At 58.2% G+C, this 22,571-nt stretch overlaps 8 protein-coding genes across 8 annotated transcripts; 7 read left to right on the forward strand and 1 right to left on the reverse strand.

Moving 5' to 3' along the window:
- Positions 1-180: 180 nt before the first annotated feature.
- On the forward strand, positions 181-3,319 carry PHYSODRAFT_554000 (hypothetical protein; the record flags this gene model as incomplete). Its single annotated transcript, XM_009516436.1, has 1 exon — positions 181-3,319. The coding sequence occupies one exon, from the start codon at positions 181-183 to the stop codon at positions 3,256-3,258; it is 3,078 nt and encodes a 1,025-aa protein (XP_009514731.1). The 3' UTR covers positions 3,259-3,319.
- Positions 3,320-3,434: 115 nt separating this feature from the next.
- On the forward strand, positions 3,435-4,065 carry PHYSODRAFT_246743 (hypothetical protein; the record flags this gene model as incomplete). The annotated part of the gene is made up of 2 exons (XM_009516437.1): positions 3,435-3,894; positions 4,025-4,065. 2 exons carry the CDS (start codon positions 3,435-3,437, stop codon positions 4,063-4,065), a joined length of 501 nt encoding a protein of 166 aa, XP_009514732.1.
- A 792-nt stretch (positions 4,066-4,857) lies between these two features.
- Positions 4,858-6,561, forward strand: PHYSODRAFT_308723 (hypothetical protein; the record flags this gene model as incomplete). Its single annotated transcript, XM_009516438.1, has 1 exon — positions 4,858-6,561. The coding sequence occupies one exon, from the start codon at positions 4,858-4,860 to the stop codon at positions 6,559-6,561; it is 1,704 nt and encodes a 567-aa protein (XP_009514733.1).
- A 1,485-nt stretch (positions 6,562-8,046) lies between these two features.
- On the forward strand, positions 8,047-10,410 carry PHYSODRAFT_284101 (hypothetical protein). The gene has a single exon (XM_009516439.1). It carries the CDS (start codon positions 8,067-8,069, stop codon positions 9,816-9,818), a length of 1,752 nt encoding a protein of 583 aa, XP_009514734.1. The 5' UTR covers positions 8,047-8,066; the 3' UTR covers positions 9,819-10,410.
- Positions 10,411-14,864: 4,454 nt separating this feature from the next.
- PHYSODRAFT_387403 (hypothetical protein) lies at positions 14,865-15,705 on the forward strand (the record flags this gene model as incomplete). Its single annotated transcript, XM_009516440.1, is given in 2 exon segments — positions 14,865-15,206; positions 15,220-15,705. Coding segments are annotated over 2 exon segments (828 nt in total), but the record flags the coding sequence as incomplete, so codon positions are not given.
- A 1,007-nt stretch (positions 15,706-16,712) lies between these two features.
- PHYSODRAFT_308713 (hypothetical protein) lies at positions 16,713-18,842 on the forward strand (the record flags this gene model as incomplete). The annotated part of the gene is made up of 1 exon (XM_009516441.1): positions 16,713-18,842. The coding sequence occupies one exon, from the start codon at positions 16,713-16,715 to the stop codon at positions 18,840-18,842; it is 2,130 nt and encodes a 709-aa protein (XP_009514736.1).
- A 244-nt stretch (positions 18,843-19,086) lies between these two features.
- On the reverse strand, positions 19,087-20,162 carry PHYSODRAFT_321268 (hypothetical protein; the record flags this gene model as incomplete). The annotated part of the gene is made up of 5 exons (XM_009516442.1): positions 19,087-19,118; positions 19,187-19,371; positions 19,443-19,561; positions 19,650-19,795; positions 20,105-20,162. 5 exons carry the CDS (start codon positions 20,160-20,162, stop codon positions 19,087-19,089), a joined length of 540 nt encoding a protein of 179 aa, XP_009514737.1.
- A 172-nt stretch (positions 20,163-20,334) lies between these two features.
- Positions 20,335-22,530, forward strand: PHYSODRAFT_554004 (hypothetical protein; the record flags this gene model as incomplete). The annotated part of the gene is made up of 1 exon (XM_009516443.1): positions 20,335-22,530. One exon carries the CDS (start codon positions 20,335-20,337, stop codon positions 22,528-22,530), a length of 2,196 nt encoding a protein of 731 aa, XP_009514738.1.
- Between the last annotated feature and the right edge of the window lie 41 nt (positions 22,531-22,571).

Consider the following 22,571-nt stretch of genomic DNA (forward strand, 5'->3'; position numbering starts at 1 on the left):
TCCCTTATTCGTAACCAGATCAATTGCTTCCAGCAACAGACTGCAACAAGTTGCCGTTGCCGTTCGCTGATTTTGTATTTTTACGCGCGACAAAACCTTTTTTTGGCGGGTAAAACAGTCATTTGTGTTCGTTCGCGGCCAGCAGTTTATCGGGCCACTAATACAACTTTGGCCCTAATAATGAGCAGCAGTGCTGCCGGTGCCGGTGCTGGGCCGGAAGATGCGCCGCCCAAGGAGAACGCCTTCATGATCATGGGCTACAACGTCGAGTTCCCGCGCGGCAAGCGGCCGTTCCCAGCGCAGTTCGCGGTCATGAACAAGGTGCTGACGGCGCTCAAGACGGAGCAGCACGCGCTGCTCGAGTCGCCGACGGGCAGCGGCAAGACGCTGGCGCTGCTGTGCTCGTCGCTGACATTCCAGAAGCAGTTCGTGCGCGACAAGGTGGCGGCGCTCAAGAAGGAGCAGGAGGACCCCAAGGTGCGCGCGCAGGAGGCCCAGAAGCAGGCGCAGGAGGCGCAACTGCGCGCGCTCGAGGCGCAGATGCAGCTCATGGAGGCCCAGCAGCAGGTAGAGCAGGCCCGGCGCCAGAGGCAGGAGAGGGAGGGCGGCTCTACCCAATCTACCTTCCAGTCTACTCAGGAGACCCAGGCCACGCAGGCCACGCAGGCCACGCAGGTGGCCGGCCTCAAAGAAGAGGACGATGACGACGATGTGGCAGCCACACAGCCCAGTGGCTCCAACGGAGAGAGCAACCCGCGGCTCAGCGCCGACGGCTGGATGAGCACTAGGAAGCGGGAGCTGGACGCCGACAGCACGGCCACCAAGAAGAAGCGCGTGCTGCCCAAGTCCTTCGCCTTCGCAGCGGCTGACGCCGGCAATGCCGCATCGCAGCCGGCAGACAGCGCTGACGTAGGCGCCACTGCTGTCGGGCCGGACGGCAAGCCCAAGAAGAAGCGCGTGGTGCCGCCGCGCATCTACTTCTGCTCGCGCACGCACTCGCAGCTGGCGCAGGTCGTGGACGAGCTCAAGAACTGTCCCGTGTCGTACCTCGACTCGCCCGAGGACTCCAACACGTACACCAAGCAGCTGCAGACCTGCGTGCTCGGTTCCAAGCGCAACATGTGCGTCAATCGCAAGGTGAACCGCGATCCGTCGCAAGTGGACGAGAAGTGTCGACTGGCGCTCGAGGGCGCGTCCTGCTCGTACTTCAAGAAGCGCAAGAAAGCCAACGACCTGCGCCGCCACGTGCCGCCCGTTTGGGACATCGAAGACCTCGTCAAGCTGGCGCAGAAGCACCGCGAGTGCGCCTACTTCCACGCTCGTGAAGCGCTGGACCACGCCAACATCGTCTTCGCCCCCTACAACTACCTGCTGGACCCGTCGATCCGCGAGGCCGTGGGGATTACACTCAAAGACTCCATCATCGTGCTGGATGAGGCGCACAACGTGGAGGACACGTGCCGGTCGAGTGCCAGTGTGGAGGTGACTACAGAGGTTCTGGCGGCGTCGATCAAGGCCTTCTCGATCGTGATCAAGCACGGCAACCGACCCAAGTCGTACAACGCACTGCTCAAGCTCCTGAACGGCATCAACCGCTGGCTGCAGAGCGTCGACTCTAACGCAAACGCCATCCTCCAGCCCTCGGGCTACGAAGAGAAGAGCAAGGTCTGGGACGGTGCTGACGCGCTAGCGATGCTGGCCGAGTACTCCGGATTGACCAAGGACAACCTGGCCGAGATGAAAGCTAACGTGCAAGAGGTACGTGAGTATGAGAACGAGCTGGGCAACAGCGCGGAGTCGAGTCAGCAGGCCACCCAAAGCAAGGCGTCACAGGATGCGGCAGCGAACCCTACGGGCGCCTCTGTTCTTCTCGGCGCGTTGGCTTTGGCCACGGTGCAGAGTATCATGAACGTGGCTGATTACATGTTTCGCGACAACCTCAAGTTCATCGACGACTTCAAGCTGGTGGTGATCAAATCAACGTCCACGTGGAAGGAGAGCGCTAGTTTCCGGTCTCCTACCAAGAGGAACGGTGGCGACGAGTGGGAGTTGAAAATGTGCATCTGGTGTCTGAATGCGGCGGTGGCCTTCTCGGATATTGCGAGCCAAGCGCGTAGTGTTATTCTCACGTCGGGTACACTGAGTCCCATGGAATCGTTTGCCGGGGAGCTGGGCGTGGACTTCCCCATCCGCCTCGAGGCCAACCACGTCGTAAATATGCGCAAGCAGGTGTTCATCGGGGCCGTGATGCACGGCCCTGGCAACGTTGACCTTCAGTCCACGTACAACAACCAGCAAGACCCCAGGTATCAGGACTCCATGGGCCAGTTGTTACTGCAATACTCGCAAGCGATTCCAGGCGGCATTTTGATGTTCTTCCCGTCGTACTCTCTGCTGAATAAACTCACTACACGCTGGAAGAAGACGAAGTTATGGGGCGAGATCGAGCAGTTCAAGACCGTGTACTCAGAACCACGCAACGCTGGCAAAGACTTTGATGCGCTACTCGAAGATTACAAGGACACCATCACCAAGTGCACGGCAGAGGGCGATGAAGCACAGGACAAAAAGAGCGGTGCTATCTTCCTGGCCGTTTATCGCGGCAAAGTGAGCGAAGGTATCGATTTCTCCAACGACAACGCGCGAGCGGTGCTCTGTGTGGGCATCCCATTCCCCAGTGTCAAGGAGCTGCAGGTGTCTTTGAAGCGAAAGTACCAGGACGAGAAGAGCCGCATGAACATGAAGCTCGTGAACGGGCACGTTTGGTACCATCTCCAAGCGTTCCGTGCGCTCAACCAAGCGCTGGGGCGTTGCATTCGCCATCGCCAGGACTATGGAGCCATCATGCTGCTGGATTCCAGACACCGCTTCAACAAGCACACCAAGTCGCTGTCCAAGTGGATGCGCCCGTACATCCAGGAGTTCGAGCACGGGCAGATGTGCGTGCCCATGTTCGGCGACTTCTTCCAGCGGAACAGGATGGAGCTACCGCAGTCGGTGCCGGCGCCTCCGTCGGAGAAAACTGCCGGAGCGGCCCCCTCGGAGTGGAAGTCGAAGCGCGCACCACTTGTTCTCAAGTACGAGGACGAGAAGAAGGGGAAGAAGGACAGTGCCAAGGCAAAGCGCATGGTCACGCCCTCGATGTCGTCGACTCTGGCAACTGTGAAGGACTTTATGGCAAAGCAGAAGCAGGACTCAGACCCGCAAGACAGCGTCTTCTCGATATTCCGCCAGCAACCTCCAAAGAAATCAAGCTAGAGAAATACCGATACGAAATGAAGAGCACACAATAAGGTAGTACCAACGTCAAAGGTTTTTTAAGTAGTACTTGCATCTTGAACTCCATAACTTAGCCCTGAGATTTGTGAAAGTTGTATACATGTCCTAAGGTTTCCCAGATCGACTCGAGGGGTCACCACCATACGCAAAATACAATGGTATCCGAGTCGCTGTCGTCGTCCTCGGCGTCCACAATCCCATCGGTGCTCGAGATCAGCGACCACGAGGAGAAGCAGAGCACGGGTAACGACAACGCTTCTGTAAACTACGCGGATGAGCAGTTTGAGTCGGACAGTGATCACGTTGACGACTCGGCTGATCCCGTCCTTGTCAAGTCAAGCAGCAGCAGCAGCGGCGACAAATACGCCTCAGACGAGTTTGAAGACGACCATGAAGCCAATGACCCTCCTGCATTCGCTGAGACCCTCGAGGCAGAAGGCGGTGAAAACCACATCAGCACGGAGGAGGAAGATTATGCTGGCGAATCCTTCGAGCTGGAAGTGTCAGGTGACGATGAGCAAGATCAAGTATCGACTCCTGTCACACAAGAAGTCACTCAAGACACTGGCGAGCAGCAGCAACGGCAGCAGAAGTCTAAGCTAGGCTTAATCGAGGGTGAATCCCACACTGTCGAGGATCGAGCGTTGTTCCCAGTTGCAAACGCGAATCTTCATCCGCAAGTAGGCGCTTGGTGTTCGAAAATGATAAAGGAACTCCAAGACCGCTCTGCACCAACAAACGAAAGGAGACAACGTCAAGAGTGTAAAGCTGAAGTTACAAACGTAGCCGACAAGATTCCAGCAGCCGCAGTGGACAAGTTGATTCAACGGGCGACGCAGTCACACGGCCACCGGCGGCCGCCGCAGCAAAGCAACTCGAGGCAACATTCCTGCAAAAAAGTCAAGGTGTCATCGTCATTGATGCAACGAGCCCAGACGCAGCGCTGGTTGGCGACATCAGCCCGTGAAACCTCGAACGATCACGAAACTGCGCCACCACGTCCTGCTCTTCCAACATCGGCACGATTTTGCTCCGTAAAGCGAGAGAAGCTACTTGGAAAACTTGCTACGCTGCGTCTTTCACAGACGACTGAGCGGTGGACAGCTCCTGAGTCTGGAGGGCTCTGTTTGGAAACTCTTGAGTTCGTTCAAAATATGGTGGCACGGCAACGGGAGATCTACTGCACCTGCAGCAAGGAACCGGGTGGTCGACTGCTTCATCGCGTGACTGTGGAAACCCGGCTGCAACTCGAAGAATCAATAGCACTACGGCGCCAAGCTGAAGTTATGCTTGAAGACTTGTAAACAGGTATCGCTAGACGCTTGTGCGTACACTTTGGCGTCGGCCGAAGAGATGACGAGGGTGTTCGTGCTGGTATCACTGAGTTACTGCAGCTGATGGATATTTATTCAGCTGCTTTCATCAACACTGCGAGTCTATCTTCAGCGCTCATAAGAACTTGCGCTCGAAAATACGCACGCAACTTGCCCCACATGTTCCCATGGGAGAGCAATTGGTGCTAGTCTTCTTCTTCACGCTCACTCGCTTTTCGTGTTCTCGGTTGCTACGAGCTGAAGAATGGAGAGCAAGATTCGGCTAGACGACTTGAGCACGCCTCCTGGCACACCGACAGAGCCAAGTGACCACGGGTACGCTTTCAAGCAATATGAGTCGCACATGCCGTCTCTGAAGAGCGACAGGGTCGGCGGCGATCCAGTGGACCTTATTCAGTCCGCTGACCTCAAGGGGGATGGCAACAATAACAACCCGTCCACCATGTTCATCTCGCTGTACAACCAGCGTTCGAGCACCCCCATCGGGTACGTGCTGGCGGCTGCGGGAATCGGCATCGGCCTGGGTGTCCTGTTCGCACATCTGAAGCTGGACGACAGCTACGCCAAGTGGATTTCAATGCCCGGAGACCTCTTCGTCGCCGCGCTGAAGTGCTTGATCGGGCCCATGGTGTTCTGCAGTATCGTCGGCTGCATCGGGCAGCTCGTGGAAGCGGGGAAGGCTGCGTCTATCGGCGGGCGCATCATTAGCTACTTTGCGCTCTGCTCGTTGGTGTCCTCGGGCATGGGCGTCCTGTTTGGCGTGTTGTTCTCGCCCTTCTTCATCCAGCAGATGAAAGGGGACGACACCGATGTGGTGGCGGAGCTTCGGCTGCACTGCTGGAACGGCAACGTGCTCGCGATGACAAAAGCTGGCGGCTTGGCCTGTGTGAAGGACACGAACGCGACCGCGTTGACGAGTCTCTTGGCGCTCAATGATACCAACACCAACTTCGCTACTACCACCGAGACGTACACCAACATGGACGTCTCGCAGCAGCTATTCTCCATTCTGAACGAGATCATCCCGTCCAACATGATGACGACCTTCTCGAGTTCGTCCACCATGGGCGTCATCACGCTAGCCATCTTCTTCGGCGTTGCGTCGGTCATCAGCCACGAGCGCACGCGTGGGCAGCTCGCAGCGGGCGGCGGCCCAGCGGGTACAGCCAAGACGGACATCGACGTGAACCACCTGCTGCTGCTCATCAACCACGCCGGACTCGTGATCCAGCTCATGATCAACGCGGTGGTGGCGCTCATCCCGTTCGCCATCGTGTCCATGATCGCCGGCTCCATGGCGCAGTACACGTCCTCGATGGACCTGGTGGAGAGCGTGGGCTTCCTCATCGTGGCGCTGACGCTGGCGCTGACCACGCTCACGTACGGCGTCATGGGCGCGGCGCTGTTCGTGACCACGCGCGTGAACGTGTTCAAGTACCTGCGCCACATCATCCCGGCCCAAGTCTTTATCTTCGGCTGCTCGTCGTCCATCGCGACGCTGCCCATGACCATGCGCTGCGTGGACTCGACCCGCGAGGTGTCGTACGCGCTGTCGCGCTTCCTGCTGCCCCTGGGCGCCACCAGCAACCTCAACGGCAGCGCGTGCTACATGACGCTGGCCTGCGTCTTCATGGCCCGAGTCAGCGGCTACGGAGAGCTGCTCACGCCGCTGCGCTACGCGCTGCTGGGGCTCGTGGGCGCCATCGCGTCCTTCGGTGTGGCGCCCGTGCCGCACTCGGGGCTCGTCATGGCCATCACGGTCTGGCACACGGTCTTCAACATGGACGTGCCGGCGCCGGTCTTCTCGCTGCTCGTGGGCGCCGACTGGCTGCTCAACCGCCTGCGCGCCGTCGTCAACATCACCAACGACACGATCCTGCTCCGCATCATCGCGGCGCAGTGCGACGAGACCACCATCTCGGAGCTCGAGCACGAGGCGCAGGCCTGAGCCTGAAGCTCCTCGTATTTATGTCGGACCATGACCATTCCACTTCAACTTGACCTTGACCTTCTTGTTGTTGCTGTAACTTTTCGTTCTTGTCGTGAATTTGGTCCGTACGTTCGGCCGGATCAGATGAAACTGGCAGATGTTGAGACTGTGAGAAAACTGAAGATTCGCGAGTCGTAAAGTCCCACCGGTGGTCCACCAGCGCCCGCGTGTCACCGACAAAGTGCAGCGCAGGCACAAACGCGGTGCAGGATTGTTTAGCATTTTCATGTTGCAAATGGGGGGGTCGTTCACCAAAGCAGCGATGAAGTCTGTCAACGGCAAGGACCCTCTCCAGCCGCGAGAGCGAGGCAACTGAAGCCGAGCAGTGGTTGCAGTTCGCTCCGCTGGCCCCGTCCAGCGCTCGGCGCCGCCCAACACTGCTGGTGCTCGCTGGCGCAACTCCAGTCTAGCACTGCCGAATCGCAAATAAAAATTTGAGATTGCTGGCACAGTCGGGACCAAAATTTGCAAATACCTTGATATTCTAATATCCTTGGATAATCGATCGATGGTCCTACCAATAAATTATCGATATAAAACTTTAACATGTAGTAATAAAACGTTTAGCATACATATTTTTGTAATGCAGTATAGTACTCGTGACGGTCCTCACCACCATTTTCTCTGAAACTGCTGTTATTTTTTTCCAAACTGATTCACTCAACGTATCCTTTCTTCCCACACAAGGCAAAACGGCTGGGGCGGCAGAGGCACAAGTCGCCATCGAGACGAGAAGCGCCGGCAACACCAGCGAGAGAGCGATTGACCGAACGGGAAGCAGCAGCACGCCGACACAGCCAGCGACCAGGCCACTAGCGCGCGCCGCACACGACGAGGGAACTCGCCGCCATCGTCGAAGTGTCTAACGGTCGGTTAAGTGGTGTTAAAGCGACAGGGGGGAGAAGAAAGTAACAGGCAACAAAGTTGACGCAATGGTGAGCTTCGCGCCGCCGCCGGTCAGTACCGATACGGCCACTACGACGCGGACAGGCACCGCCGGCAGCCCGGCCGTCCTGACCAAGGCCGAGCGCCGCGAGCGCTACATGCAGCGCACACGCGCCGAGGCCGCGTACCTGTTCAAGTACCTCATCCTGACGCAGATCATCGTGTACCTCGAGGCCGGCTCGATCCCGTGCCTGCTGGACCAGCTGAGCGTGTCGCTGGCGCTGGACGCCACGCAGCAGGGCGCGCTGGGCGGCGTCGTGTACCTGGCGCTGAGCGCCGCGTCGCCGCTGTGCGCCTTCTTCCTGCACCGCTTCAACCCGCGGCTGGTGCTCGGTCTGAGCCTGCTGTGCAACAACGCGGCCGTGCTGGTGCTCGCGCTCACGCCCACGGGCTACGCGTGGAGCGCAAACTCGCTCATCCTGGCGCGCGCGGCCGTGGGCTTCACGCAGGCCTTCCCCTGCATCTACACGCCGCTCTGGGTGGACGAGTACGCGCCGCGCGAGAAGGTGGCGGGCTGGATGAGCTACCTGCAGGGCAGCGTCCCCATGGGCGTCATGCTCGGCTACTTCGCCGGCACGGTCAGCAACTGGCTCGTGCCCGAGAGCTTCTCGCTCATCCAGACGTGGCGCTGGCCCTTCCTGCTGCAGTTCCTGGCGCTGCTGCCCATCAACGTCGCCATCTTCTTCGTGCCCAAGAAGCACCTCCTTATCCGCAGTGACGGCGACCGCGACGCCGTGGCCAGCGGCGGAACCGACAGCGCCAGCGCCAGCTCCTCCTCGGACGGCGGCGGCGTGGACCCGGATAGTCAGTGCGTGGACGCGCCCGAGGAAGCAGCGACAGCCAAGGTGGAGGAGGAAGAGGACAAAGAGGAGCTGGAGCAGGACGAAACCGGCGACGCCGACACCGTGCCGCACTACGAGCACCACACCGAGCTGGAGCCGCTCAACAGCAGTCGCGGCGGCGGCTTCCTGAGCGCGCGCGGCCGCTCCGCCTTCGGGTTGCACAGCTTCTTGGACGACACGGTGGCCGGCACGCCCATGAGCACCAGGTCCACGACGTACCACGACGAAGAAGACGCGCTCCTCGCCAGCGCGAGCATGTACGGCGTCAGCAACCAGCGCAGCTTCCGTCAGCTGCACCAGAACCAGCAGCAGTATCACTTCGGCCACTACGAGGAGGACGTGGGTTCGGCATCGCTTCGGCGCAGCATGATCCGACCCCCGAGCCTGCGTGGAGGGATGCAGGGAACTCTGTTGGACGCTGCTGCGAGTGAGCTGGAGAACGGAGACAGCACTGCCAGCGCTCCGCCGGCGATCTCGACGTCGCCCATCAACAGCAAAGCTGGAGTAGCCCCAACAGCGCAGCAGCGGACGTCGCCGCTGTCCAAGAACGGCGCCCACCTTTCGTCCACGTACGGCGCTTTGGACACAGCGATCACTCCGATGAGATCCCCCAGAATGTCGCCCCGCATGAGTATGCTGGAGGCCTCTATTCTGGAGGAGGAGTTCATGGAAGTCTACGAGCAGGGCGCGTTCTCGGAGGGAGTGTACGAGCTGCTGCACATCCCTGTCTTCTGTTTGATCGTGTTTGGGCTCACGACCGTGTACTTCGTCGTCACGGGCGTGCAGTACTGGAGCACCATCTTCATGATAAAGTCGCTGTATGCGTCCAAGTACCTGGTCAACGGTCTGTTCGTCGTCGTATCTGGAACAGGACCGATTCTAGGCGTGTTCTTCGGTGGCTGGATCATCGACAGATATGGAGGATACATCGGCGTGGAGCAGCGTGCCAAGGCTTTGGGAATCTGCATGATCCTGGGACTGACAGCGTTTTCGATCTCGGCGGTGACGACGTTCTTCGACGACGTTTACATCACTGCGGGGTTCCTGTGGCTGCTGCTCTTCTTCGGCGGCGCCATCCTGCCGGCTTGCACGGGCATCTTCATCTCGGTCGTGCCAGCTGAGCACCGCGCGCTCGCCTCGTCGTTCTCCGTGATGGTGTTCAACCTCTTCGGGTATGCGCTGTCGCCCTACCTCACGGGTCTCATCATGGAGTGGGTCATCTCACAGCAGGGTCAGCCAAACAGCTACTTCCAGTACTGCGACGAGGCCTGCGCCTACCGGATCGGCTTCCGCTTCTGTCTCTGCTGGTCCGTGTGGTCCGTCCTCTGCATCGGTTCGGCGTGGCACATCGCGTCTCGGCAGGCGGAGGAGGCTCGTCAAGTCCAGCAATTTTACGCTGCTCAGCGTCCAGCGGTAGCAGAGTGCTAAGCAGCGAGGCCGTTTAGGATAGGAGGCAAGCTTGGGCGGGGCACGGAGTGCGCGAGCTTGCATGCACATACTACAATTTAACAGCCAGTAGCGAGAGTAGCGGCAAGAATGACAAGCAGAAACTATGTAAAAAGACGTTTTCAAAACATTATTTACTTACTCGGTTGCCGTCCTCACATTACATGCCCGTACCAATGCGGTCGACAGTGAGCGAGTGGAACTTCTCCAACGCATCACACCAGCCCTGGATGGACGTTTGGAACTTCTCTTCAGGCTTGCGATCCAGCAGCACCAGCGTGTGATGAACCTGGTCAATACGCGCTTCAATCTTCTTGTCCAGCACCAGCGAAGACAGCAAGGATTCGACCTCCTCCAGCGGGATGCCGTTCAGCTCGCGCGCGATATACTGCGTGTCCATGGTCCTGTATGGCTTGACGATCTTGAGCAGCACCTTGCTGCGGATTGTCCGCAGCAGACTGTCGATGTAGTGCTTGATGAAGGGGTCGTCCATGATGGCCTCCTGGTTCCGGTTCAGCACCTGCTCGAAAGTCTTGATCTCGTCGTGCAGGAACGCGTCCGTGAGCTTCGTCATGGCCGCGACCTCTTTGTCGTTCTCGTACGGCTTGGCCTCCTGCGAGTCGAACACGTTGACCTGCGACTCGCTCAGCATGTTGGCCAGCACCAGGTACTTGAGGCATTGAAGTCGCCGCGGTTCTCCCGCTTCATCATAGCTCTTGAACCCGGAGAAGAAATCGCTCCGTGCCTTGTCCCACTCGCGCTGCATCATGTACATCTTGCCGCCGCACTCATGAATGACACCGATTATTTTCTGCAACAGCAGAAAAATGTTAGACTTCTCCTTCAGCGGCCCTCATTCAACGCGACCTCAGTACCGGATGAGCGACACCCGACTTGGTGCGAAGCGCCTTCTCATAAATCGACACGAGCTTCTTGTTGTCCTTCTGCGCCGTGTACATCTGAATCTGAAGTGCGTAAACCTCCAGCAACTGCAGCATCAAGTCTCAAGTCAGCAAACAAAGCCTTATTCCATCGTGACTCATCCCATTCATTATTACCTGTGAGTTTTTCCGCACCCCGTCGTCTCCATCCTCGTCACCGCACGACGCCAGCAATTCTTTGATAATCTACCAGAATCAAAAAGCAACGCTCAATTAAACAAAAAGGTATCACACCTCTTCTCAGTTAGAGTATCCCCCCACCTTGCTCAGCCTGGCGAAGTCTCCAATCTCGTACAGCAAGTTGCCGAGCTTCACACTCGTCTTGAACCACAACCTCTGCACCAAAAGACACACAAGCGAATCCACCATCAGTCTGCCACTAGTATAGTCGCTGCTCCAGCCGAGCTGTCGCACCTCGTTCCTCGCCTCCTTGAGCGTCTCCAGCGTCGTCTCGTAGAACCGCTGGAGGATCTCCCAGCTCTGCGCAGCACAGCCAAAACGTGAGCTAATTCCTAGCAATTAACTAATTGATATCTACTTGCCTTGCTGGTGGACACGAAGTCGAGGATGCTGTTGATGCCCTTCTCCCCCACGTTGCGCGTGACCGCCGTCTTGGTGTAGCCCAGCAGCTCCTCGTAGCGGCGCATGGCCTCGTCGTGGCGCCGCAGCTCGAACAGCAGCTTGACGATGCGCTTGAGCGCCTTGAAGCCCCAGTCCGTCTGCTCGCTCTGCAGCGCCAGCACCTGCTCCAGCGCCTCGAGGGCCCCCGCGCGCTCCGGGGGCTCGCCCTCCAGCAGCTGCTTGGCCGAGTAGTAGGCGTTCTCGATGCGCACGTGCAGGTCCGCGGCCTCGGCGTCCTCCATGTCCTCGTCCTCGTCGCTGTAGTCGAAGTCATACTCCTCCTCCTCGGACGACATGGCGCTCGAAGGGTATAAAGAGTATCTATCTATCTGCTCCTTCTTGTACAGTAGTGGGGAGTGAGTGAGCTCTTCAAAAAGTTTTTTGTTGTTGACACGGATTCCAAAACCCTGTGAAAAGTGATTGGATTCCCGTTAAAGTGTAGCCATAAGCTCCGATACACTTCAAGCAGCAACTTGATATTGTCACGGGGTACCACTCTGTGCATCGTAGCGTGGAAACTGCCATTGCCGCAGGCGCAAGCCACTTCCCTGCTGACGATTTCCACGCCAAGAATTGCAAGGAGCGTACAGTAGGTAACGTTATTATGCAAGTTGTACTCAACACCGCGGCCCAAAATGCTTGATTCAAAAACATGGTTTTCGGCGTGAGAGCTTAAACACCCCCACGCCGCCTCCAGCGGTAAGACCGCACTGGCTCAAGACGACGAAGACAACAAGATCCGGGATGGAGGGGGAGCTTCAACCTGTTCCGCCCGTCACGCCGTGCCAGCCTCAAATGAAACTTATTTCACCTAGAGCCATGTGCTGCAGGGGCAACTGCATCATTCACAGTCAAGACAAGGTTGGCCCAGACGGCAGCGTGACCAGAGCAGCAACCGCGGTTGATGGCCATCCGGTCTGCTCGGTGATGGAAATCTGTCAAAGCATATTGCAGCGCCGGTCCAGTCATCTATTGCTGACCAGGCCACTAGCCAAGTGAGCTCCAATTCCGGTCGGTCGGTCATGCGTTGCCCGTGATACGAATTGAGCCTTCACCAGTAGGTACTCCGTTGGTTTCGGTGCGGTGAGAACTCAACCGACGGATCTTGCTCGACGTGACCGGACTTTCGTTGAGGGAAGTCAAATGTATAGATGTAAGTCTGTAGTCCAATGATCAGCATGTTGTTTGTGGTAGACCAGGAAAAACTAAATCTGGAGAGGTCTTGTCGACCCATGGTAAAGTATGGTGTTGACCCCATGCTGGTCGATGTCAGTGCGATCCTGCATGTACCATTGTGCATGGTAAAGCAACTCTTACCCAAATAGCCCACGCAGAAAGGCTTTGGAGATACCAAGCAATTTATTGGAAGAATGCATGTCGACTTGAAATATGTAAATTTCACCTCGCTTCCAGCAACTGCAATACCCCCATTGCAAGAAAGATTCATGCTTTTTCGTAAGACGATACTGGTCCCTAGAGAGCATACCGTAAGACAAAGCGTCTTACGTTTTGCAATCAACGCATTTTGATTACATCTTGATTTTAGTATACCAGTGGCTACATTGTATTTTGTCACTCAAAACGTAAGACAGTTTGTCGGACACCAGTTTGCGCCATATTATTGGTCAAAAGCTCTACTTGACGTGCAGAGCTGCATGTGCATGCTCGGGCCCACTCAACCACGACAGCGGTGCGGATGCAGGCTGTGTTGGTGGCACCTTTGTTCGCCAAGACGACGCAGTTGCATGGCGCGTAGGTCCGTCGACAACAGGATGATATTCTGGCTGTAGCCACGGCGGCCGCGCCAGGCCTTGCGTGAAGCCTTAGCGCTAAGGCTGTTCTGATCTGTTGCTCTTAAAATGCCACGTCCAGAGCTTTTCAGTGCCTGGATAGGTCACGAGAGAAATATTGTTGGAGTTTTCGTACTGTCAGGTTGCAATGTACGTATCATGATGCGGGCAAGCCTTCCTTCAATAACGTGGTTAGTTGCGTAGCATAAGAGGCAGCGATTCTAGAGCGCTTATAACCGCGCCAGTCTATTGCTGTCTGTTAAGCTTGAATCTACGTAGTGTTTCCGTTTCGGCTTTGTTGACAAGTTTCTAGAGAGTGCTCGAGTGTACATTCTAGTCGTTTGCTATTCAATGTACGCTCAAGCACAATTTAGTTCTCCGTGTACCAACCGCGTCGTGTCCTCCGAAGGGCATCTCCCTACTTACGCCGACTACGCGGCTTCATGGAAGAGCTCCTCGGACCTCATAAAATATGTATAATACGCACTTTCATTTGAAGGACCTGGCATTTAGTAGGTCGCTAGTTAGGCCAAATAACTGTGATGCACTTCACATTACTACGAAATCGAAAACGAAACAAATACACGTTCATGCTGCCGATTCTGCTCGTCAGCACGGCTATCCGTTGCTGGTGCATGCCACGACGGCGACGCAGACGGCCCGGCCAAGGGCATACACGGACAACACCACGCATAATATTAGCCAATCACATGGCTAAATTTGATTTGTCGTCAAACTGTCTTACGAATGCTCGACACAAGTGAATGAAATCTTGGGGGGTAGGGATGTTCGTTTTTAAATCTTTCAATTTTTTACGAAATATTCTTGTCTGGGAAAGGCATTTTCCTCGTTAGCAGGATGGAGAAACTCTTGCGTCCGTATTGCCTCGTTGTTGGAGCGCATGAAGATATCTTCTCGGTGGAGACGGACGCGACAAGCTAGTGGAAGGCTTGCGGAAGATAATTATGCAGCAAAAGCACGGACATTTTCCTGGGAGTGGAGGCCTCCGACGTCCGCTTATACGCTGCTAAACTGTCCAGCGGCCAGCACGGATAGCACACTCGACGAGCTCGCCTCAAAGCAGTTCTCTCAAGTGCCAAGTCTGCTTCGAGAAGAGCTGAACCTAACCGAGCGAGTGGGGTCTGCTTTTCGTTCGATCGGAGAGCGCCAAGTTAACGTGTTGGTTGTTGCCCAGACGCCGGAATTTTGGAGTCCCCACCCCGATGATTTCAGTCGCTGCTTCAAGAGGCAGAAAGTGGGGCAGACGCTGTGATGCCTCATACTGGGAGAGCGAGGAGTCCGGTTTTCCGTGGCTGGATGATGACGTTGGAGGGCTACAAGAGCCGATCAAGAAGAAGAGAGAGAACACCTTCCAGGGGGTCGACGCAGCCACACTGCTCTTGATCCTAGCTAAGGCGGATGACGGAGGCTGGCTCCACAGCAAGGCGCCTCAGGTGGAAGAACTAGCCCACGCAGACTCGTTGACAATTTCAGAGTTCCGAGAGAAGAAACTGGACCCTGGGGAGAGACTCGCGAGTCTCTTTACGAGTGTACGTGATGAGGATATCCATGTATTGGTGCTGCCTCCAAACACAACTTCGACTGAAGCTATTGATGATGGCCGATGGTTTCCGCGAGAAATGAAGATGTTCGAATTTATTGACGACGCCGTAGACAAAGTGCAATATCTCGAGATGTTGCGCTTCCCCCCGATGGTGACGCCCATGACCCAGTATCCCACAATTGTCGAGCGCTCGTGCGATGTTGTGATTTTCGAGGAAATGATGAGAATCGCGGTGAAAAAGCTTGAACGCCAGTTCAGCGCCGAGTTGGTCGTGACTGGGAATCCAGGCGTCGGCAAAAGCAGGTTCTACCTGTATTGCGCGTTTCGATTGATTCGCGGACAAGCAGAGGGGGTGGTGGATCTGTCCAAGTATGCGCTGGTTTTGAACTATGACGATCTGTATCACCAGTATTGCCCCCGCAGACAAGCGTTCTTGGGATTGAGCGAGACGGAAGTACAAGTTTAAGGCAATACCGGTACCCAACGTTATTCGCTTGGTCGATGAGGAATCGTCGCGATTGCGTGGCTGGAATGGGGTTTCAATACTTTTCGCTTCTCTCGAAGTGAGGGGCATGCGCAAATTCGCACGTGAGGGACTTTTCATTATGCCGATTTGGACGCTAAGAGAGCTCCAAACAAGCAATGCATTGCTGAAGGGGAACTCCAAACTGTCCGAAGATGAACTGAAGGCGCGATACGACATGTATGGCGGAGTTCCGCGCAGGATCTTCGCTCCATGCCAGGGAGGCTTTGAGAGGGATTTGATGACCGCCGTTAACTGCGTCGATGTCCTGGAACTGCTCGACCTCGTGGCAAACAGGAAGTTTGTGAATGCAGTAAATATGAGCGACCGCATCCTCGGTATGGTGCCCATGGAGAAGTACTTCAATTTTTTCCACCGCTTGGAGTTTCTCTCGATCAAAATTGCTGGGCGGGTTGTTGAAAAGGCACAAACCAAGAAGAGCTTGGAAGCGCTTTCCAACTTCGCGCTCAAAGACTCGGGTGATGCATTTACTGCAGCGTTTCGACAGCAATTACACGAAGCGTTAGGCGAGCTTATGACAAAGAAGTAGTGAGTGACTGTCCCCAAATACTTAGCTAACCGAAGTAACTGTAATGGCCTTTGTACCGGTTCATTGTGTGAACGTCTGAAAACCTTTGATGAAAGTGCGCGATGCATAGTTTTGCATGTCGACGAAACTGAGGCCTCACGTTACTGTGCACTCGCCCGCAAACAATTTCGACGGGAGGGATGCGAACTTCAAACGCTTGAAGGTGTGTGTCGGTCCATCAGTCACTCCATCAGGGCCTGATTCAGGCAGTCACTCTCAGGTCCGTAACGCAGATCCGGTCAGAATTGACCTCGTTGAAGCGAATCGAAGTGGCACGGTCACCATCTGGTCTTTAATCTCCTGTTGCGGTGCTGTGTAAGATGAACGGCAACCTCCTCCTTGGCCTCCTCACAACACGAGCACCAGCAGCACCGCCGCCAGCAGCAGCACCACCACCACGGTCTCACATGCCACTCAGTCAGTTGTTGCATGGACTCGCAGTCGCTTCCTCGCGTCGAGAGAAACACGATCGACGTCTCCAAACACGCCCAGAACCAGTCGACGCGGTCTCCGCGCAGTTTGCGATTTGCTGCTGCGACGTCGGCGCCATCTGCCGGTCGCTCGACAGAATGAATGGCAGCATTTCCAGGCTGTTTTGCCCCTGGTCAAGTGCAACCCGTGTCTCGTGCACGGCGCGCTTGAAAGGACCTTGAGCTGGATCACTCCAAAGCCGATCCCGAAGATTTCTTACGCTCCCCAGCCTTCCCGCTTTCGTCATCTTGGCCTAGAAAGCTGAGCTGAGCGACTGGCACTGCACAACAGCCAGTTCTCCCGGTTCTCCAGCTTTCGAGCGCCGGGTTGATCCCGCCAGCCATTCGCGGATTTGCCGTCTCCACCAAACAGGAACCATGGTGGCCCAGTCTCCGGAGTCGGAATACTTCGAGAAGGAACCGCACCACCGCGACCGTCGCTGCGGTTGCTGCTCGCTCGGATGGGGCCTCATCATCACGGGCGCCCTGATCGCCGTCATCGGCCTGGTCTACGGCACGGTGGTGCCGGCCGTGGTCGACAACGCCGTCAAGGACGGCGTGGTGTCTTGTGACGCCTCGGACATCGCCGAGGACTCGTACATCGACCCGTACGGATGCGACGACTGCACGCCGTACTACTACAGCCTCTACATGATGAACGCCACCAACGCCGAGGACTACCTGGCCGGAGACGACAAGACCCTGCAGGTGCGCGAAATGGGCCCCTACGTGTACCAACGCCGCGAGATCAAGCTGGACGTCGAGCTCCTGGACGACGGCAACCGCGTGAGCTACAAGCAGTACACGTACCACACGTTCGTGGAGGACATGAGCTGCGACGGCTGCACGGACGAGGACGAGGTCACGACGCTCGACATGGGCTACATGAGCGTCATCGCGCAGGCCGGCGGTGAGTTCGCCTTCCTGGTGCGTCTCGCCCTGGGCTCCTTCGCCTCGACCAGCAACACGACCGCGGCCGCCAGCATCGTGACCGAGTACGGCCCGCAGATGATGCGCTGGGTCAACGGTCTCAACTCGATGAACCCCGAGGCCATGAAGACGGTGACCAACAACAGCGCCGTGCTCACCTTCCTGGCCACGGGCCCGGAGGCCATCGCCGACCTGGACTTGTCGGGCTTCGCGTACAACGGCCTGTTCGCCAAGCGCACCATCTCGCAGTGGGCGCTGGGCTACCCGAGTCTGCTGGCCGGCCTGGGTCTCGGCTCTAACTACATCAAGGTCTGCGCTGCGGACGGCGGCCTCAACGAGCAGTGCGCGGCCTGCGTGGGCAAGACGACGGACGAGTGCCTGGCCATCTGGGGCCAGTGCAACCAGTGCGTCCGCGGCGCCAAGGTCGTGGCTCTCAACGAGGAGACGTGCAGCCGCATCGAGGCTGCGTACGCTGCCGTGTACGGCGCCGAGGAGGCCGCTAGCTTCGCCGGCACCACGTGCCAGCTCTGCAGCTCCGTGGGCCTGTGCGCCGCGCCGCTGCCTGGTCTCGTCGAGTCCAGCGGCCGCAACTACACCGCGACGGCCCCCAACGCGTCGTCTCTGAGCACGTACATCATGCGCACGGGCTGCGACGACGAGAACTACATCAACGTGTACGAGCAGTTCGACGGCTACACGAAGACGGCCCTGTGGGCCGACCTGGGCGAGCGCCGTAACCCGACGCTGGCGGAGATCGCGGCCTTCTCGGCCTACGGCAACTGCGCGGCGCCCACGTCCAACCTCACGTGCAGCCCCGTGCGCGGCAACGACGCCACCAGCATCGCCCCGGGCGGCGTGAGCATCACGGGCTTCGCGGACGACATCTCGCTCGAGAGCTACGACATCTACCTCTCACAGGGCCGCCAGAACCTGTCGCTGTTCAACCAGCACGAGGAGGTCGAGTACGAGGGCATCACGCTGCACCGCTTCCGCCCGTCGGTCGACCTGCTCACGGCCACCGACGCCAACGCCGACATGGGCACGGCGTACCCGGTGGATGGCGTGCAGTCGATGGCCTTCACGTCGGGCTTCCTGGCCTACGTGTCGTACCCCATGTACCTGTACGGCAACGAGTCGCTCACGACCAACGTTCAGATCACCATGAACGACGGCGTCATGGTTGGCAAGAACACGCTCTACGACAGCGCCGGTGCGCTGACGTCGACGTACTCGGACAAGTACGCGACCTACGTGGACATGGAGGCCGGCACGGGCAAGACCATGCGCGCCTACAAGCGCCTCATGGCCTCGTACGCGCTTTCTCCGTCTAACACCAACAGCTCGTTCGCCATGAGCGACGTGCTGTACCCGGCGCTTCAGACGGAGGTTATTATCCCCGTCTACTGGGGCCAGGAGGGCTCCACCATCTCGGACAAGAAGGTGGACGACTACGACTCGCTCGTGACGATCCTCAGTACCCTGCTGCCCGTGCTCATCGTGGGCATCGTGGTTGGCGTGGCGCTCGCCGCCGGCGGCTTCTTCCTGCGGCGCCGTCGCCAACAGGCCTTCAAGGCGTAAAATTGATATTAGGTAGAGGTGACGCATTGCGAGTGCTTGCTGCAGACCGCTTTGGGCACTTTAGTCACGCGTAACGTTCAACATGCTCAGTACATGTAGTATTCGCGACGCCACGACGACGGCACGCAAGCATCGTGCGCTCTGTGCTCTTGCTCATCTTGTGAGGAGACATTGGCTCCCGGAGTCGCGCCACTCTTCTTCCAGGTTAAAGCTCTCGTTTGCCATACACAGATGACAGTGGTGCCTAAGGCTCGCGATGCCGCGTGCCGTCCATACCTTCAGCATTCAGCAGCAATCGTAAAGGTGCAGAACGCAGGTACCACCGACAACGAGCGCCAACAGACCTTTCACCTTGACGTGCTTGTCGTTCTTCCACTGCAAGGTGGTTTCTGCTACGCTCGTTGGCACGAAGAGCTCCGGGCGCATCGTCGCTGGTTTGAGCAGAGAGCTCCACTTGCAGGTCGACTGCACGATCACTTCGCTCTCGTTGGTGACCCTAGATTCGGCCGCAGTGGGCTCGCCGAGATCTCTGCAGCGACACCATCCCAAGTCCATCCGTCGAGTCGCTGTTGCTCAGCAGCGTCAGCGGAGCACGCCGACTTGAGCTCCTGCGATGAAGGACTCGCTTCATCCACCACCGCCGCTGCTACCTCAGCAACGCCATAAGCTGCTCGTTTGACCAGCCAAATGGTTGTCAAGATCGACCGGCCGTTTCTGGCCTGGACCGGCGCTGCACATTTGCTTGACAGATTTCCATCACAAAGCAGACAGGGATGGCATTCATCGAGTAGGGCGCCCTCCTCCCACGCGCTGCTGGTCTTGCCTTTGATCGTCGAGCGGCCATGCGTCGCAATTGCTCGCCTCGCAGGTGTTTGTCTCTATGCGCAGCACATGAACGCCGAGGTCCGTACGACGTGGCTGCTCGACGGGGCACACGATGAAGTTGTTCGCATCTGGAAGCCCGCCACCCCCCCCGAACGTTCTACACTTGGTGTAAGTAGAACTTGGTTCAACGATAAAGTCGCGCAGTGTAGACTTGTGCCGAGTCGGCACTGCCCACACTGTACAGTACAAGGCGGTAGATCCAAGTCGCGACGGCAGCAGATCCCCATGTGTTCGTGGGGCAGGTTCTGGCTCAGGCTCCCTCGAAACGCAGTGTCGGTACTAGAACGAGCCCCCATTGTTTACTGCAGGTTGAGAGCTTTTGGAGGATCAGCATCCCCACCTGAGTCTATCGCCATCTTATCTCGCCGCAGTCCCACTCGCAGCAACGCTTCCAGCGACCGACGTGGCTACCGCCGTCGTGTCGCTCGGGCTCATTGTTCCTCCCCCGGCGCTGACTTCTACATGCCACCGGCGCCGCCACCTCCACCTCGGGCGCTTTGGCCGCCTCGTTCTCAATTGCGAATTTGCCGGCTACCTCCGAGACGATTATCCACTCCGCGCTGCCTTCTGCCACCACTCGCCGGCCCGGTCAACACCTCCGACAACCATGGCGACGACGCACACCCCGAAGGCGAGAAACACGGCCTTCGAGCAGTTCGAGAAGGCGTCGCCCACCACCTTCCCCAAGCTCGAGGAGGCCGAGCAGCGCAGGCGCCGATGCTGCAGCCAGAAGGTCTGGGCCATCACGCTCATGGCCGTGGGCAGCCTGACCGCGATCCTCGGCGTCCTGTACGGCACCGCCATGCCCGCCTACGTCAACTCGGCCGTGAACGACGAGGTAGTGCACTGCTCGGACTCGGACGTGGCCAAGGAAAGCTACCTCGACCCGTACGGCGACTGCGACGACTGCTCGCCCTACTACGTGTCCCTCTACATGCTCAACGCCACCAACGCCGAGGACTACCTCGCCTCCAACGCCAAGCTGCAAGTGCAGGAGATGGGGCCGTACGTGTATCGCCGCCGCGAGATCAAGCTGGACGTGTCCCTGTCGGACGACGCCTCCACCGTCACGTACAAGACGTACACGTACCACACGTTCGAGGCCGACAAGAGCTGCGACGGCTGCTCCGACTCGGACGAGATCGTGAGCTTCGACACGGGCTACTTCAGCGTCATCGCCGGCACCGGTGGCGAGTACAACCTGCTGGCGCAGGTGGCCCAGGCGTCCTTCGCCCTTGGGCAGAACGCGTCCGACATCGACTCGATCATTCACGATAACGGCGAGCAGATGATGCGCTGGATGAGCGGCCTCAACTCGCTGGACCCGGAGGCCATGAAGACGGTGACCAACAACAGCGCCGTGGTCGCCTTCCTGGCCACGGGCCCGGAGGCCATCGCCGACTTGGATCTGTCGGGCTTCGCGTACAACGGCATCTTCGCCAAGCGCACAGCGTCCCAGTGGGCGCTGGGCTACCCGAGTCTGCTGACCGGCCTCATCCTGAGTGCCAACTACATCAAGGTCTGCGCTGTGGACGGCGGCCTGAACGAGCAGTGCGCAGCCTGCAGCGGCGACGACTGCCTGGCCATTGCGTCGTCCTGCGCTACGTGCACTAAGGGTGCGGCAGTCATGGCGGTCAACAATATCACGTGCGCCACCATTGAGTCCATCTACGCCGCCGAGTACGGCGCCGAGGAAGCGGCCAGCTTTGCCAAGACCACCTGCGGAGGCCTCTGCACCGACTACGGCCTGTGTGCTGCCCCGATTCCAGGTATCATTGAAACCTCCGGCATGGACTACTCCAAGGCGGCCCCGGATGCGTCGTCACTCAGCGCCTACGTCAAACGCACAGGCTGCGACGACCGCAGCAAGATCGGAACGTATGTTGAGTACAACGGCTTCACTGTCGCGCCCTTGTGGGCGGACCTGGGCGAGCGCCGCAACCCGACGCTGGCCGAGATCATCGCTTTCAAGAGCTACGCCAACTGCGACGCACCGCTGGCCAACGTCACGTGCTTCAATGTGTCGGGCACGGACGGCTCGGCGCTCAAGCCTGGCGGCGTGACCGTCAACGGCATGGCCAAGCACACTACCGTCGACAGCTTCGACTCGTACTTGGGCCCGGCCGAGATCTCCATCCCCATCTCGAGCCTGGACACGGAGGTGGACTTTGACGGTGTGTCGCTGCACCGCTTCGGCACCCCAACCGACGTCTTCGCGTACTCGGACGAGCACGCCGCGATCGGCTCGGGTATCCCCGTGAACGGCCTGCACCAGCTGAGCTTCATCACGGGCTTCCTGTCGTACATGTCCGGCCCGTTCTTCGTCTACGGAGACTCGTCGTTGCTGGAGGGCGTGGAGATGACCAAAAGCGACGGCACGGTCGTGACGGCCGACACCATGTACGACTCGGACGGCAGCCTGGCCGAGAGCTACTTCAACGCGTACGGCACGTTCGTGGACATCGAGTCGGGCACGGGCCAGACCATGAGCGCGCGCAAGCGGTCGCAGGTCTCGTACGCGCTGTCCACCTCGACCACTGTGGCCAACGCCTCGATGAGCGACCTCGTGTGGCCGGCGCTGCCGACGGAAGTGGTGCTGCCGACCTACTGGGTGCAGGAGGCGGCCGAGGCCAAGGACAGTGTGCTGGACACCTTCAAGAGCACGCTCACGCTGGTCAAGACGTTCCTGCCGGGCCTCATCGTGCTCATCATCGTCGGCTTGCTCGAAGTGGGCGGCGGTGTCCTCCTCTGGCGCCGCCACAAGCTCAAGCTGGAGGCGCAGCGCTACGGCAGCGTCATCTAGATGGACACAAGTCGCACACTAAGCACCTAATTGTATAGCCC

This window comes from Phytophthora sojae, assembly GCF_000149755.1.
Source record: "Phytophthora sojae unplaced genomic scaffold PHYSOscaffold_1, whole genome shotgun sequence".
Classification (NCBI taxonomy): Eukaryota; Oomycota; class Peronosporomycetes; order Peronosporales; family Peronosporaceae; genus Phytophthora; species Phytophthora sojae.

Excerpts from the sequence above, each read along its gene's own strand:
- PHYSODRAFT_284101 (XM_009516439.1), top strand. The coding sequence starts at position 8,067 with ATGAGCTACCTGCAGGGCAGCGTCCCCATGGGCGTCATGCTCGGCTAC.